The following is an 18646-nucleotide window of genomic DNA, read 5'->3' as shown; positions in this document are numbered from 1 at the left end:
AAAATTGATAAACCTCTAGCCACATTTATCAAGAACAAAAGAGAAAGGACTCAAATAAATAAAGTCACAAAGGAGAGAGGAGAAATAACAACCAATACCACAGAAATACAATTTTAAGAGAATATTATTAAAAACTACATGGTAACAAATTGGACAGCCTAGAAGAAATGGATAAATTCTCAGGAACATATAAACTACCAAACTGAAACATGAAAAAACAGAAAATTTGAACAGACTGATAACCAGTCAAGAAATTGAATCAGTAATCAACTCCCAACAAAGAAAAGTATAAGAACAGATGGCTTCCTAGGGGAACTGTACCAAATATTTAAAGAATAAATACTGATTCTTCTCAAAGTAGTCAAAAAAAGTTGAAAAAGAAGGAAAACTTCCAAATTCATTCTATGAGGCCAGCATTATCCTGATACCAAAACTGGATAAAGATACCACTAAAAAGAACTACAGCGGGGATCCCTGGGTGGCGCAGCGGTTTGGTGCCTGCCTTTGGCCCAGGGTGCGATCCTGGAGACCCGGGATCGAATCCCACGTCGGGCTCCCAGTGCATGGAGCCTGCACCCTCTGCCTGTGTCTCTGCCTGCCTCTCTCTCTCTCTCTGTGACTATCATAAATAAATAAAAGTTAAAAAAAAAAAAAAAAGAACTACAGGACCATCTCCCTGATGAACATAGATGCAAAAATCCTCAAAATACTAGCACACTGAATTTAATAATACAGTAAAAAAAAATCATTCACCATGATCAAGTGGGATTTATTCCTGGGTTGCAAGGATCCTCAATATTTGCAAATCAAATGCACACATCACATCAGTAAGATAATAATAAACATGATCATTTCAATAAAATCAGAAAAAGCATTTGACAAAGTACAACATCCATTCATGAAAAAACCCTCAACAAAGTGGGTTTACATAATAAACATAATAAAGGTATGGCCTTTATTGATGTGGAAAACCCACAGCTGATATCATCTTCAATGGAGAAAAACTGAGAGCTTTTCCCCGAAGGTCAGGAACAAGGCAAGGATGTGCACTTGCACCATTTCAATTTAACAGAGTATTGGAAGTCTAGGCCACGGCAACCAGACAACAAAAAGAAATCAATATAATTTTTATTCTTTAATTGAATCTATCCAGTGAGTTTTTATTTCAGTTATGTCTCAATTTTAAAATGTTCACTCATCTTTGTTGTTATATCCTCTGGTTCTTTTTTTTTAAATTTTTTTAAAATTTTTATTTATTTATGATAGTCACACACAGAGAAAGAGAGAGAGGCAGAGACATAGGCAGAGGGAGAAGCAGGCTCCATGCACCGGGAGCCCGACGTGGGATTCATCCCAGGTCTCCAGGATCGCGCCCTGGGCCAAAGACAGGCGCCAAACCGCTGCGCCACCCAGGGATCCCTTATATCCTCTGGTTCTATACTGAGACTTTTTATTTACCCATTTGTTTCAAGAATGTTCATCTCAACTTTGGGCATTTTTATAATAGCTGTTTTGAAGTTAGATAAATATGTTGGATAACTCCAATGACTGTGTTACTTCGGTATTGGCATCAGCTGCTTTATCTCTTTCCAGGTGAATGTTTTCCTGGCTTTTGTATACTTAGTAATTTTGCATTGTGTACTGGACATTTCATATATTATGAGAGTCTGAGCATTACTTAAATTCCAAGGAGACTGTTAATCATTTTGTTTTAAACAGGCATTCAAGCTGGTTGCATTCAGGCCAAAAGTTTTAACTAGCCTCATAGCAATCAATTAGTTATTTCTGTTTTCGAAAACTTTTGTGGTTTTTATTTAGGTGTAGTCCAAGTATATGCTACCCAGTGGCCAATCTAGAATTTGGGTCATAGTCTATCCTATAGTTTGGTTCTCAAAGTCTACACATTATTTATCCTCAGACCCACACTCAGACCCACCATCCACACGGAGGTTAAGGCTGAGAGTCCACAAACAACTTTATGGAGTTGTGTTGCCCATCTCCTACCTCTCCCAATCTCCCTTGTACTTTCCAGTTCTCTGGGGCTCCCTTTTTTGATCTGCCAGCTAGAAAGCTGATGCTTTATGTACTCTACTCTGTCATACTCTTCCTTTGAGTGTGCCCTTGCCTGGGGCCAAGGGGTGGGAAAATAGAACAAAAGGAATGAGCATTTACCACAACTTTTGGGGACCATGAGGATTCTGTAGAAGGCGGGTCCCCTTCTTCAGAATTTTAGCTGTGAGTGCCCCACTGCCACTGTTGCTATTGTTGTTGCTGTTGAATACTTGAGATTGGTTAAGGGTTCATGCACAACAAAGTATAGAAAAGAATGCAGTATTTCCTTGTGTTTTGCTGATCATTAGCAAACTCCTTCCCACTCTTTGAGCTGGAATTTCTCCTGGAGCTCTGTCTGAACAGATGCTCAATTCTGGGTTTTAAGCAGCTTTAAGCCCAGGTAGTGGGGACACCTTAGGAAAAAAAAAAAAAAGGAACAGTCACTGCTGGCTGGTGGCACATTAAAATATTAGTCTTCTTCAATCTTCCTATTTACTTCTCAGGCCTCAAGTAGCTGTCCATGCATTCAAATAGCTGGTCTATGCAGGTTTTACCATTGTATTCAGAGGGGAGATAGGGTGGAGTATGCTTACTTCAACTTACCCAGAAGTAGAACTTCCAAGGTAGCTTTATTTTTTTTAAGATTTATTTATTCATTTTAGAGATAGAGAGAGAGAGAAAACGCATGCACTTGTCAGCAGGCATAGGGACAGAGAGGGAGGAAGAGAGAATCTCAAGGAGACTCCTCACTGAGCGCAGATGCTCTCATGACTCCGAGGATCATTACCTAATCTAAAATCAAGAGTTGGACACTCAGTTGATTGAGCCACCCCAGGCATTCCCTTCCAATGTTGCTTTTAATCACCTATCACTATGCTTATTTGAGATTGGCTTTTATGTTCTTCAAAGGCTAGGGCTGTGGGATGTGGATAGTGGGGGAGACTATGTGGAGGTGGGAGTAGGTGAGAAATCTCTGATTTTCTACTCCGTTTGCTGTAAACTTAAATCCACTCTAAAAATAAAGTCTATTTTAAAAGTGTAGTGCTTCTCAAACTTCAGTCCATGTATTTTACCAAAGGTGACTCTGATCAAAACTTGAGAACAGTATTGGACATAGTCTGGGTTCCTCAGAAAGAATTGTCGAGGCAGAGGAGTGGTGTGCTATTACTTTATCGGGGAGTAAAGTTATGGGAAAAGAATAATGAAGCAGGTAAGGAGAAGCGATCTGAGGTGTTAGTGAGCCGACCACTAAATGTGACTAATTATTAGATTTGGAGCAATCATCCTAGAAGCTGTACAGAGTGTCACAGGACTGTCCGTGATGAACAGGGAATATGGAAAGAGGCCGGTGGTTTCCCTGCTGGGTTATGTATGTTTTGGAATGGTAGTGGCGAGGGAATGGGCGCAAAAATAGGAAGCTCTGGAACAGGAAATGAGGGATGTGGGGCACTGTCAAATTGTACCTACATATGATGACTGGAACCTGTAAGCAGAGGCAGGAACAAGAGAGTGAGCCTGAAAAGAATCTGAAATGTCTAAATGTCTAAATGTCTAAAACACGTCTGAAACAATACCTTAAAAAAGTTAAGAAATCTGTCAGGTTGTGATGCCCGGGTGGCTCAGTTACACTTCTGCCTCAGGGTTGGGTCATGATCTCAGAGTCCTGGGATGGAGCCCTGCTTCAGGCTCTCTGCTCAGCATGGAGTCTGCTTCTTCCTCTCCCTCTGCCCCTCTCCCCAACCATGCTCTCTCTCGCACACTCTCTCAAATAAGTAAAAACCTTTAAAAAAAATCTGTCAGATTACTTGCATAGTTTTAGACATGGAACTACAAAGTGTCATATTTTTCACCATGGGTTCTTTCTGTAGTAGGCTGGGTTCTATCTACCTAGTTATTCCCAGTGAATTTCTTTGGCCCTTACTGAACAAATGTACCATTTGGAAGTTTCCAGGTGGTCTCAACTGAACCATGTGAAAGTGCTATCATTCACCTGCTCTGTGCCTACAAAATGGCAATGTCATATGGTTCAGTTTAATAGAATATGTTAAGACTTTCCACAGAGAACCCTAAAAACTAATATATCTGTTTAGAAAACATTTAAGATAGAAATCAGAGAACAGGATCTTGGATGGTGAGTGGATATTTAAAACAAGAGTGACCAAGATATGCAAAAAAGATGAAATAAAGGATTTATTGAGCTTCCTCAATTAAAGATCAAACATTCAAAGCACAATTGCTGCCCTTCCAAATGAAGCTCATGCACACCTCCCTAAAGTAAATGAATAGAGCCAAAGTCTAGAATAATTTTGAGGAAAACAAAATCATTTTTAAAAATATAAAAGTCTAGAATAATTTTGAGGAAAACAAAATCATTTTTAAAAATATAATATAGGCTGTAAAGACCCTTCTTACTATGCAGAACCTATCAATTCATTATGTGTTCATTTTCTGGCTTCCAGGCTATGGCCTGAGCTTATGGAGCAAGCAACTGTACCATAAGCCATCTATCCATTGATGTCTACACAGATTTGGAAGCAATCTGAAATCATTTTTCTGAAAGTTAGCCCAGATCAGACTTTTATCCAGGGCACCACTGCCCCCTCCCACTCCATACTATTCTCTGTAAGAAATCAGAGATTTGGGTCCTTTCTTTATAATTAAAGTTTACGCTTGTAGATACACTACACATTTTTTCTGCTTGGAGTTGATTAGAGGATTATCTCAGTAAATGCATGTATACTGATATTCAGGTCTCTTGAAAAACAATTTGAAGTAGGGCTAAAAGAAAAAAAGATGAAAAGAAAATCAATTAATTGAATAATCTCAAGGTTTCCTTAGAATAAGACACTCTAGTGTTATGGTTTTTCATTTTATTATAAAGCCACCCTATGATGTAGCTACTTTTTTTCAGTTTGTTTCTGGGAGGTAAAATACATAAGACATATAAATATATATAAATATATTTAATAAAAATAAGAATGTAATTAAGTTAAACACAGAGTACCATATAATCTTTAAGCCTAAAATAAGGTCTTCTTTACAGTGCTAGTAATTCTGCTGATACATTAAAAAGAAATATAATTGCAGGGTTCCTAACCATAGTTGCTGTTTGAATACTATTTTACTGTTGGGACCTATTGATAGAAAGACTAATAGTTTACTACATTAAGGTATTTCATAAAATACTTGGAAGAATTTATAAGCTTTTCCAAAAGAGATATAACAAGCAGAAATACTCAGGACTCAACACAGAACTTTTCTACATGGGAAATGAGCATAAACTTAAGAAATAGACTACAGTTCTTTCTTGAGACTAGAACAAGCCTGACACTTCCTCTCCATAGTAAGTGGGTATTTCTCAATCTTTCTATGATTAGAAAATGAGAATGTGTGTGTGTGTGTGTGTGTGTGTGTGTGTGTGTGTGAGAGAGAGAGAGAGAGAGAGAGAGAGAGAGAGAAAGAAACTAATTTGGGGCCTCATCCTTTGTGGATATATGCCATATCACCAGTCACACGGTGAAAATTTAGCACATGGAGGCATAACCATGAAGTTTATAACAAAATATTTTTAGCTATAGTTGTTAATTGTGGTCACTTAACTTGAAATGTATATCCATCGGTAGCCTGGGTGGCTTAATCAGTTAAGTGTCCAACTCCTGACTTCAGCTCAGGTCATGATCTCATGGGTCATGGGGACTGAGCACCATGTTGGGCTCCCTGCTTGGTAGGAGTCTGCTTGAGATTCTTTCCCTACCTCTCCCTTTGCCTATCGCCTGACTCATGCTCTAAAAATAAATAAATCTTAAAAAAAAAAATAACCCACATATCCACAAATTGAATTATAAATATTTCCACATTTTACCATATATATTTTAAGACCATCAACATTAGTTATCCTTTATGTCAAAATATCAGCAAAAGTCACTGGGAAATCTGGAGGTTGAAGCCATGCTTGGGGATAACCTGTGTGTGTGGTTTTACTTTAAAATACCAACATGCCCAGGGGCACTTGGGTGGCTCAGTGGTTTAAGCGTCTGACTCTTGGGTTAGCTCAGGTTGTGATCTCAGGGTGGTGAGACTGAGCCCTGCATTGGCCTCCATGCTCAGCATGGAGTCCATTTAGGACTCTCTCCCCCTCTCCTTTTTCTCCTCCCCAATTGATGTGCACGCTCTCTCTTTCCCTCTCTCTCTCAAATGAATACATACATCTTTAAAATATTAACATGTCTGATGTTTCAGAATCTGTCCAGTGTGTTGCTACTCATTTAAAGAAAAGGAAGGAAAAAGACTTCAGAAGGCCAGGGCATCAATCTTACCAAGGGAGAAAAAAAGATTTCAAAGAGTATTACTTTATAGGCATTTGAATCTATTCCATTTTAGAAAATCTTTAGTTTTTTGACAGACCTCATAGATGTTAAGAACATAGGTTCTGGAACCAGATAGTTTAGGCTTAAAATCCAGGGTCCTCTGTTTATTTGCATCCTAACAGGAGTTGACAGTTTTTATGTGCAGCCCCAGACAGTAAACACTATTGTGGACCACATTACAGTATATGTTGCTCCTTTTTTTTTCCTTAATTAATCCATTAAAAATATAAAATTATTAGCTCAAGGGACATCTAGAGCTAGATTGGTAGTTTGCTGACAAATGAACTATACAAGAGAGGTAGGAAGTCAAGATGATTAAATGAATTAATATATGTAAGGTGCTTAGAAAGTTCCTGGCACACAGTAAAAGCTACAAAAATGTTTATTACTACTCATATCTAACCAAATTTCGTTTTCAAAATACCTACTATTTCTCTATGACCAGTAGCATTACTTGGTGACTTCAAATTTCGAAAAGGATTTAATTTGTCCCTCTTGGTTTATTCTAAATCACCAGAAAAGGTTTAGCACTATATGTTTGATGAAACTCCATGTGTGGCATTAAAATCGAGTGATCAGAAGGAAGAATCAGTAACGGTTCTGAGGCAGTCCCTTGTAAATCCCAGCAGGAGCATCCTTAATGAGAAAGATTCACTATGAAAATAAAATAACTGAGTTACCTGAAACATTCAATTAAACACAATCACAAATAAAAATAAAAATAAAAATAAACACAGTCACTAATTTTCTATTATTATAGTATTCTTTTCCAGTCACAGAAATGGACAAACCTATTTTAAATCCATTTAAGTGAACATTTAATCAGTTTTATTTATTTTTTAAACTAAGAACTAAGAGAATAAGCAGCAGAAAATATGCACAGTTAAAATGCTATAGCATTTTAATGTACCAGAGTTATAAGTAGGATGTATTTGCCTTAAGTATTCTCAAGAGTAATTTCATATATTTATGGAAATCACGTGTTATGCCAAAAATTCCAAAGGGAAAAAATGACGTTAGCAATCAAAAAATAATTCACAATTTTTAACAGACAACCAATAAATGAAAAACAAATATTAAAACTCTGCTCTTTTGTGATTTACAAGACACAGGCTGAATAGGGCCAAATATAAATATTTAAACACAATACATACAATAAGTTTTGAGACTTTACGAAGTGTTTATATTGAAATGTAGAGCTTAATGAATTGAACTTTCTAACAGAGTGATGTCTAAACATGAAAAAACATTTGCTTGAGCTTTAATGCAATAAATTTTAATTGTATACTACGTTAAATACAAATGCAATAAACTCAGCTTATACACGCTTTTATGGCATCCTGTAGCCCAATGTGCTTCTACGTAATAATCTTCACGTGAAAATGTAAAACAGAATAGATATTTATGGAGTATAAACTAGACTTGGAGATCACAGAAACCAAGGAAAAAGTCAGTACTTTGCTTTCTTTTAAATGTTTGCATAGGTGTGAATTACTGTAGTTTGTGGAATATTTAGTATCAACATAGTTTTAATAGTTATTTTTATTAGTCATTTATGCCCAGAGTTGAAAATCTGAAGTGTTCAGAGACTGAAAACAAGTAAAAATTAAAAACAAAACAAAAAGGTAGTCACTTTTCTGACTTTCCTACCCCATCCTGGTCTCCCACCCCAGTGAGAGCCTTTTCAGTCCTTTTAGTTATCCTTATGGCAGGTAGCTCTGTATTTCTAATATTATAATACTCTTTTCTCTTGAATCCATCTATCCTAAACAGATGGTTTGGTTCTAAATCCCAGCACCAGTATTTAGCAGTGACATTCTGCAAATGACTTTTTTAAATCTCTGTTTCCTTGTCTATAAAACAAATAATAAAACCTACCTTTATCACACAAGGTTAATATGAGAATTAAATAATGCAAAATCTAGTACGTGTGAAAATATCTAGCTCAAAATACAGTGTTCATATAGCGACAGCTATTATGATGATGATGATGATGATGGTAGATGAAGATTTGAATTCTAATATACCCTTTCTCCATCCTCCTAAACTATCCTATCTTCCTAAACTACAGCATATAAGTATTTTGTTAAACTACAGTGTTTTTATGTCCTTTTTATATTCGAAGCAACCCTAATAAGAATCTCACTTTGTATCCTCATCAAAACAATTTTTTTCTATCTAAGTTATTCATTCATGAGAGACACACAGAGAGGCAGAGACATAGGAAGAGGGAGAAGCAGGCTCCTTGTAGGGAGCCTGATGTGGGACTCGATCCCAGGACCCCAGGATCATGACCTGAGCCAAAGGCAGATGCTCAACAACTGAGCCACCCAGGTGGACCCCTCATCGAAACAATTTACGAGAGGCTTGCAAGCTAGCTAAAATAAAATGCTGGACTATTAAGATATTCTGGATAACTTTTAATTTCCCCAATTCTAAACCATTGGGATTCCTGGACTGAGAGAAACTGATTTATAGAATTTTACTGTAGTTTTAAAATGATTTTATTCAAATCTCTAGGACATGTACCAGTACCACAGTTACCATAACACACCCCTATTACTCACTTACCTTTTGCCTCCTGTTTAAAAAATTTTTTTAAATAGTTTATTTATTTGAGAGAGAGACATAGCGAGAGAGCATGAGTAGGGAGGAGAGGGAGAAGCAGGGAGCCTGATGCAGGGCTCCATCCCAGGATTCTGGGACTATGACCCAAGCCAAAGGCATATGCTCAACAGACTGAGTCACCCAGGTGCCCTTTGCCTCCTGTTTTTTTCATTTTCACAGCTAAGGACGTTTAAAATGTTATATATTGTACACTACAGTTGTTCTTTATATGCAATGTTTTTCAGGATTGACACCATTGCTCTGTATACTCTTTTCTAGTGGTTAATTTAAAATGAAATCTTCTATTCAGAGTTCACAATTAAAAGTGGCCTCTAATTAAGTTTTTTTTTAATTTTTATTTATTTATGATAGTCACAGAGAGAGAGAGAGAGAGAGGCAGAGACATAGGCAGAGGGAGAAGCAGGCTCCATGCACCGGGAGCCCGACGTGGGATTTGATCCCGGGTCTCCAGGATCGCGCCCTGGGTCAAAGGCAGGCACCAAACCGCTGCGCCACCCAGGGATCCTTCTAATTAAGTTTTGAGAACTAACACAATTTGCACAGAGTAGATGCCTGAGATGTGTCTAAAATTCTAAAGGACATTTTTGTAGCAATTTATGCTCAGGGAAAACATATTTTGGTGAGTCACAATCTATTTTAACAAAGTGCTATAGTATTGGAGACATTTTAAAGAAAGAAACAAGAAGTCAGTTAAAATAATTATTGAAGAATCACATTAATTCATTTTTATACCTCTTAATTTTAAAATGCAAGATAATCATTTAGCCAATGAAATAAAATTAGATGCTATGTATGAAAAGGTTCTTAAATTAACTCTCATTACATTTTAAGTCCTCTAAGGATAAAGAATATATCTTATTTACCTTGTATCACCATTGACTAGGACAATGCCAGAGTAGTATAGGTACAGAGAGTTTTAATACACATTCACTGGATAAATAAATTCAGCTTAACTTGGTCTCAGATAGTTTACAAATGCTTGACTGTAAAACACTAAATATTACATTGACATAGCATTATTCTTTTCAGTGTAAACAAAGTACACTAGTTGGTACACTGCATGTTTTATTGATAATCACACATAGTAAAAATTTTATGTATATATATTATCCATGGTCCCTTATAAATATTTAAAGTTCTTTTTCCAAGCACAATCATACTGCAAAGTCATACCATTAACTAAATTTTAGAAGATAATTTAAAAAATAAAATACATTAAAGGTATTAGAAATCATGATGCGATATTGAGATGGCTTATAACTCTGACTTTAAATATTCTAATTACAATCAAATGTAGACTTCTACCGAGAAGTTGATAATTCTGGAGAAGGAGCCCTTCTGAGGAAATATTTAGTTTTAATATAATTAATGGTCACATTAGCATACCTGAAGTCCTATGTTCTTAAAAAGCTCATTCAGTGTCCATAAATGCAAGCAGAAGATTATTAAGTATTCGCAGATGCACAAACATCTTTTAAAAAATTTGAAGTATTCAGTTTGCCTTAAGATACATTCCTTGAATTGAAAACTGTTGAAGTTTCCAAATACTATCTTTTCATGTCTTCACAGCCTGGATCTGATCTGATAACAAAAAACGAACAAAAAACTATCAGTCTCCACAGACAAAATCCATTTTCTAAAGTAATCCATGATAAATCTATAAAAACACAGTAGACGCCTATGCACATACCTGTTTTTGTTTAAAGCACAAACACACTGTAGTTTTTGTTTTTATCATGGTACATGCACAAAGTTAAGTCAACTAGTCTACTAGCAGGCCCTTGTCTCATCTTCTTTAATCTTTCAGAGGCAACCACTTTTAACCTCTCTTAGGAGATTTACCTCTGTATCTCTAAATAATACACTTTTATTATTACTTTTTGAATTATTAGTTCCTTCGCTGCTGCCCGGACACCCCCATTATGCTTCCAGCGCTCTCATTCTTCTTCTTCTTCTTTTTTTTTTTTTTTTAAAGATTTACTTATTTATTCATTCAGAGAGAGCGAAGAGAGAGGCAGACACAGGCAGAGGGAGGAGCAGTCTCCATGCAGGAAGCCTGATGTGGGACTCGATCCAGGGTCTCCAGGATCACACCCCAGGCTGGAGGCGGCGCTAAACCGCTGTGCCACTGGGGCTGCCCTCTCATTCTTCTACCATAGTAATCTTGTCATCGATATGATGACTGCATACATGCTATTCACAGAGATCGGTTGTATCCCTCTCCTCTGCATTTTGCTTTCCCTTTTTTAATAATTGTGCCTCATTCTCCAACCCTGCCTGTCTGCTTATTATTATTATTTTAAATACTTAACACTAATTCAATCTCACTACTCCCACACTGGGAAAACCTTTATTATGATGAAGCACATTACACAGCCTATGAATTTCACTTTCCTGAAGAACTCTCCCTTAGAGTCTTCCAAAACTCTCTAATCTGACCAGTTGTTCCCTATGCTTGCCCAGCTATCTTCGTATGAGATCTTTCATTATCATGCTAGGAACTCATTATCTTTCATTATCGTCCTTAGGATCCTTCCCACATGCTCTTATACTGGTTTTCCTGTTTCATGGTCTATTATTTTATCTTCTTGGCTTATTACCTTGTCTTTGAAGAGTATACCTCTCAATGGCTACCTCAGTAGAAGGTATAGAAAGTACATTCTTGAGACTGTTACATAGATGAAGATGTCTTTATTCTACAGTCAAAATACACTGATACTGCCTGAGCATATAATTCCATTGTTTTCTCCTTGAACTTTTCCAGGCAATGACCAGTATCTTACAGGTTCCAAATGTTGATGTTTACAAGTCTGATGCTATTTTTGCTTCCTTATCCTTACATGAAACTTATTTTCTTCCCAGAAAGCTTGTAGAATCTTCCATTGTCTTAAATGTTTAAATTAAGTAATGGTGACCCTTGGTGTGGGAATATTTTCATTTGCTGTACTGGGCTTTCAAGAGACCTTTCAACTAAAAACTCATCTTTCAGTTCTGGAAAATACTGTTTACTGATTTATTTGAGGAATTTCTCCCCTCTATTTTCTCTCTTTGCCCATCTAAAATTCCTATTATTTGGATATTGGACCTCCTACTTTCTTTTCTTTCCAATTTTATCTTTTTGCTCTACTTTCTGAGTGAATGCTTCTATTTTATCTTCTTTTTATTGAATTTTCCATTTCATCTGTTCTATTATTTTCTATGAACTTTTTTTTCCTTTGGTCCTTTACAAGTATATGCCTGGTCATATTCATGAAAGTAATCTTATCTCTTTGAGGATACTCTAACGGTTTTTTGAAATGTTCTCCCTAAATGAATTCTACTTCCTCTAACCAGCTCTTTTGGTTTGCTGATGTTCCATAATTTATAATGTTTTGATCCTCAAATGCCTTTGCCATCTTTTCATAAGTATGAATGAACACTATAAAGCTGACTGAAATTTCAGTATGTGTGTGTGAGACTTGTCAAATGTGGTCTTTATTCTAGTGTAGACAGCTATGCCATCTTCTTGGGAATCTTTGATGTTAATACCTTTAGGTCTTTTCTCTCACTGGTCTGGTTCCTCTAAGATTACTTTATATATCTTGCCTACTGCCAGTGTCTTCTGGGAGAAGTAGAAGGCAGAAGAGGAGTACACTATTTGGTATAAAAACTTTCAGTTACTCCTCATTTTCAGACCAGCACTACCACACAGCTGTGCTTGGGTGTTCCCCAGTCCAGAGATACTCTGATTTTCTGCAAGAATGAACCTTCAATCTTTTAGGGGGGTCAAGAAAGTATAACTATCTTCTCTTTTCAGGCCCACTTCATCCTTCTTTCCACTTTTCATCAATATCCGAGCCTTCGAGGGGATCTGCAACATAAAGTGGGATGCTTTCCAGCTTTCCTCAGTGCTAGTTCAGAATTCACCTTTCTCAGATCTCTTAAGTCATTCAACATTCATCAGACATTCAGCTTCTAAATTTGGTTGCCATTTTTGTCACTACTATTTTTTTTCCCTTGTGGGATAATGTCTTTAAATAAAAGTCCTCTTAGTGAAATTCGACAAGGGGATGGAATTAAGTGTTCAGTCCTCTATCTTTCATTAGAATACCCATATACGTAGTTTATAGAAGCCTTATGTTAAAACTTTGGGAGGATTATTAACTTTTCCCATATAGAGAAAGTGATAAAATGAGTATGTTTCATTAGTCATGTGGAAAGATTTCTTTTTATAAATATCTGATTTGAAAGTTTCAGACCTGGAAAACAACTTATACCTCTGCAATGGCTTCTTTGGTGACTTTAAAAAATATTTCAAAGTCTACTCAGGAGTTCTTATCTTTGGGTAATAATATATAGGTAATTATTGAGAATCCTTCCAAAAGAGAATGGAATCACGGCAAAAAAATGTCATTTAACATTTTACTCAAAATTTTTCAACCTTAAAATAGTAAGACTAAATTGGTCCAAAATGAACCAGAAGCTTTGTTGTTTAGCATGCTAGGAAATTTCAGAATTCTGGAAGCAAAATGAAGAGATACATTTAGAATATCTTTCACAGTTAAATTTACATAAAAACCTCTGGGTAATAAGTTAATAATTATAGGCATGGACTAGTCTCCCTATTTACTGCTACCTAATTTGCAAAATAGGTTTTTTACCTCTTTTTAAATCCAGAGAGATAGTCTGGAGAATTAAAATGTAAACTATTTACTATTACATAGGAAAGATGAAGAAAGTATTTCTTATTCAAAATCAAGCTAATAACATTTTTTAATTGGTGTACTAAGTTTCCTCCTTTCCTAAATAGAGAGCAGTTATGTAAGATGGTAAATTTGACACTTATTGGGGCTTTTTTTTTTCTTATACTAGGCACTTTAACAGTGTTTATTTAATCTGTACAATTTTTGACATTTAGTTGTACAGATGATGAAAATTATTTTCATAAGAAACAGATAATTGTTAATAATTAGTTAATAAGTGTAGAATAAATCTGCTAGACTCAAAATCTCAAATGCTTATTATTATTGTGTTCTCTATTTAAATAGGGAAACCGGTCATAGAAAACTGCTCTAAAGGTTACATAAAATAACATGATAATGCAACGACACAAAAACATTTCTAATAGTGTATCCTCCTTACAAAAAAGGAAGATACAAAGATAATGAATCAGAAAGATCAAAGACACAAAAATTAGGTAAGAAGACCAGAGTTGGCAAGTGGCACTGTGATGTTGGATCGTTACTGACACCTAGTGGCCTCATTATTACAGACAAAATATATCCAACAAAGGAAGGGAGAACTACAATTTGTCAACCTATTTTCATAGGTACTATGCTTTTATGAGCAATAGTAGGGTTTCTATCCATGCAGTGCAGTGTCTTCACTGTGAGCAATAAGCACTGGTAAAATAAGAAATCAAGGCTTAACATATGCTTCTGGGGTCTTCTGTAGAACACTGCTCCTTAATCTGTTTTATGTGGAAATAAGTCCCATTAAATCATCAGAAGTGTAAACCACTTCTTTATCACAATCTAAGAACTATGTGAGTTCAGAAAAATTCCAACAGTTCTTCTGAGAACTATTAGAGGTTCTCAATTATGTTTTACTTAATTGAAAAATATGACTATTATATTTTTTGCAGTTTAATGGTAAATGTTATGATGTCTACACAAAAACAAAAGAAATACTACAACAGTCTGTGCAGTTTATTAAAATACCATATTTTACTAATAACACATTAAAATATTTATCAGGTGGAGATTTAATATTCTGAACCAATGAAGTATCAAGTCTTTTTATGTATGGGCAAGCAGGCTATTTTTAGATTGAACAGGATATGCATAAAACAAAATTACACATAACTGACATTAAAGGGTTAGTAGAGAAAAAATAAATCCATAGCTGTAAGATTACAGCTAGAATTCATAATATTTTGTTAATTACCCTAGTTCAGGGCAGACAGATTCCTGATAGGAATAATCCCCAGTTCTGCTCACAAATGGACATTTTTCAGCCTGACTCTCAGGGTCCTGTAATAAAAAGGACCTACAGAACTTGGTTTCATTCACGTCTATTGCTGTGTAGGTCACTGCTTCAGGCCATTCCTACGGTCAGTAAACAATGGAATCTTAGAGGAAAGGATATTCCTTAATTTATTCTTTGATATAATAAGCCTGTACCAACTAATGATAACTATTTTGATGAGTAACAAAACTGCAATATACAAAACATCAATGCCAGTATTTATAATACTAAATGAGTATTAAAAGTTGTGTAAACATGTATAAATGGAGCCATAGAGTTTAACATGATTTTTAAAAGATATATGCCAAGCAAACTTATTTTTAATTATTGACAGGAAGCCCTGAAATTATCCCAAACTTCAAATGTGCTTCTATTTACTAGATCTGACAGAAATTTGTTGTCATAAAATTATTTTCTAGAGTTGTCATGTGTATTGATTATAAAGATGCAAATACTTTATTTATTTAAAAATAAACCCATCAGAAAAATGTAATAGAAGTAAAGGTAGCAAGGTATTAGATACTTACTGGATTGTTTTTTCTGATAGCAGAAATAAATGGAAACAAGAGGGAGAGAGGCAATGATATAATAAAAATGAAATGCAAAAAGGGAAAGAAAAATGTGAATAGAATGGAAATAAAGACTGCAGATGCATAGTATTTTGTGATGTACCTTGAAGCCAGTCTACACCTTCTTGCAATCCTTCTCCTTTTATGGCATCACTAGCACTGAAATAAAATCCATAAGAAACATATCCATTTCATTACTTCATAGAACCATACAAATAAATAATTACAATTTTGCTAGATGGCAAATTAATAGTCTAGTAACATATATCTGAGTAAAAGTGGTTAAGCCCTGAAACTGAATATACATAGGAAATAAAAGTCTGAGTGCTCAGAAAGGAGACATGAGAAATTTATTCATGATTTATAACAGACATTTGGAAAAGTGTTATCACTAAAAAGTTATTCTACTTTGCCCAGCCCCAGTGACTCAATAACATTTATTTATTAGAAATGGTTGTCTTAGGTTGTAATTTAGCCACATGATGGAGTGACTTTATTTGAGATGGAATTTGATATCCATAAGGTATAAACCTGTAATTATAACTTTGGTAAACTGGTTATACAATAAAAAAAAATCTCAGATTTCAATCATACTCATATCCATGGGCTTCAGGAAACTAGAGGTTATTTAACTCTCTGTCTTCAGTTTAGCATCTATATAAGATAATGCTAATGAAACTAAAATAATAAAATGCAGATGATTTTGATAGTATCAGATAATCTTTATCAGTTATAGACTGATAGTAATTAGTATAAATAAACAGATTTTCTGAATGTTTGAAGTTCCTTTTAAGTGTGCTGTGCATGATTTAAAAATGTACCTAATTATCTAAAATAATTTGATTCTAATCAAAACAGAAATTACTTCCAAAGAATTACTTATTAGATTACAAATATGACTTTATCATAAAATTATTTTAAAATAGACAGAAACCAACAGCATATGATACATAATTATCCAAAGCATATTACAGATTATCCGTATCAGTAGCAAAACATCAGTAACTGAAATGCTTAAATCAAGAAAGATCGATGTCTTGATTTTTATTACACACTTATAGTCCCAAACAAGTAATCCAACTACTGGGGGCATCCCCTTTACTGGGGGCATCAGTACCATACTAAAAACCTTCCATTTTTTCCTAATAGGTCCTGAATGTTTATGTTCTATCTTTCCTTTTAAATATATCATCAGACCTGTAACTAGAATAAAAGCCAAAGTCTTTTTACCATGTCCTACCAGAACCAATGTGATATGGTCCCTGGCTATTTCTCAATGGCCTCATCTCCTACAATTTCCCTCTAGATCCCCCTATTCAAGCCAGCTTGGACTTCTTGCTTTTCCGGGAACAAACCAGGCACATTCTCATCTAAGAGCTTTTTAACTTGGCAGGCATCTCTGTCTGGAAAGCTATTTCTCCAAACTTTTGCGTAAATTTCTCCCTAACAATAATTAGATTTCACAGAGAGAACACCTATCATTATTCTTTCTCTTCTTGTCCTACTTTACTTTTCTTCATCCTGCCAGCTGGTATTTTAACATCTATTTACCTATTTTGTTATCTGTTGCCCTCACAAGAGGGTAAATTGGTAAATACATATACATATTGTATATGGGACTCTGTCAAAGAACTTTTTTAAAAGAACATTATTAAAATCAGACCCTAAAAATCAGCGTTGGCTGTATGTTTAGTACAATGAGTAAAAATAAACCACAAACATTTTCCAGGCTGCATTTCTCTATAATCTTTTCTCTATTTGCTGCTAAATTTGCTTATACTTAAGGCAAGAGAGATAGCATATTTTATCTCTGTATCATGGTGCATTTATTTATTTATTTATTTATTTATTTATTTATTTATTTATTATTTTTAAAGATTTTATTTATTTATTCATGAGACACACATACAGAGAGAGAGAGAGAGGCAGAGGGAGAAGCAGGCTCCATGCAGGCAGCCCAAGGTGGGACTTGATCCTGGGTCCCCAAGATCACGCCCTGGACTGAAGGTGGCGCTAACCTGCTGAGCCACCTGGGCTGCCCAGAAAAGTGTATTTAAAATTTTTTTTTTCAAAGATTTTATTATTTGACATACAAAGAGAGAAAGAGCACAAGCAGGGGTGCCAGCAGAGGAAGAGGGAGAGGGAGAAGCAAAGTCCCCTCTCCGAGCAGGGAGCCTGATGTGGATCCCAGGACTCTGGGATCATGACCCAAGCTGAAGGCAGATGCTTAACTGACTGAGCCACCCAGGTGCCCCACGTATTTTCAATATTATACATGATTTAATGAACTTAGCAAAAAATAAAAAAAACAAGTTTAACAAACACTATTAGTTCTTAGTGAGATATTCTTTGAATTGAATCAAAATTATAGACAACTTTCAAAGAAATACTTGGCATTCTTCTGTAAGTTATTCAGAAAATACAGAACCTGGCAATATAATACTCTACATCCTTATAGCATCAGAACATTACCTTTTCTTTCACCTAGAGAAGTATTTAGGTATCACAGTTGAATAAAGAAATCTGTAAAAATTCAGTTGCTGATTATTTTAAGTAGAAAGATATTTTTTCCACTTGCAAAATTAATTTATATTTCAAAATTAAGAGTAGGACTGCATCTTTTATTAATTAGGCCCATATTTCTTTTTTTTTCTTTAGGCCCATATTTCTTAATGTTGTACTTTCTATCAAAATTCACAATGCTTAATACAGTGCAAAAATTAAAATTATTCTGGTTTAGATATTATTAATTTAGGCATAATTTAGAGAAATACAAAGGTTCTATCTTAAGATACTTCTCTACCTAAAATCCCTCCTTTCTTTACTGACCAAATATCATAGAACCTCAAATTCTAAGTCAAGAGACAGTAAAACTGACTCTTCTTCTGATTGCAAAGTAAGGAAAGTTTTACTCAAGATATGCAGTGTTTCAATCCTTCGTAGAAGTGGTGGTAGCCCTGAGCACGGAAGCCTTTCAGGGGCTTTTTCAAGCTTTCTTCTAGGAGATTTCTTTTTCAGCACCAA

General features: G+C 35.3%; 1 protein-coding gene across 2 annotated transcripts in view; it reads right to left on the bottom strand.

The window, feature by feature from the left end:
- Positions 1-7224: 7224 nt before the first annotated feature.
- The window catches only part of ARL6 (ARF like GTPase 6), a 41607-nt gene continuing 30185 nt past the window's right edge, over positions 7225-18646 (bottom strand). For both annotated transcript variants that reach the window (XM_072721188.1, XM_072721182.1), the window contains 2 exons: positions 15726-15781; positions 7225-10628 (listed from right to left, as the gene is read on the bottom strand). In XM_072721188.1, the coding sequence (XP_072577289.1) occupies positions 10603-10628; positions 15726-15781 (82 nt within the window). In that variant the 3' untranslated portion in view covers positions 7225-10602. The remainder of the gene's footprint in view (positions 10629-15725; positions 15782-18646) is intronic.

The sequence above is a fragment of the Vulpes vulpes genome, chromosome 1, assembly GCF_048418805.1.
Source record: "Vulpes vulpes isolate BD-2025 chromosome 1, VulVul3, whole genome shotgun sequence".
Taxonomy (NCBI): domain Eukaryota; kingdom Metazoa; phylum Chordata; class Mammalia; order Carnivora; family Canidae; genus Vulpes; species Vulpes vulpes.
Note: the sequence above shows the minus strand (reverse complement) of the source record. Positions and strands in the feature narration are given on the sequence as shown.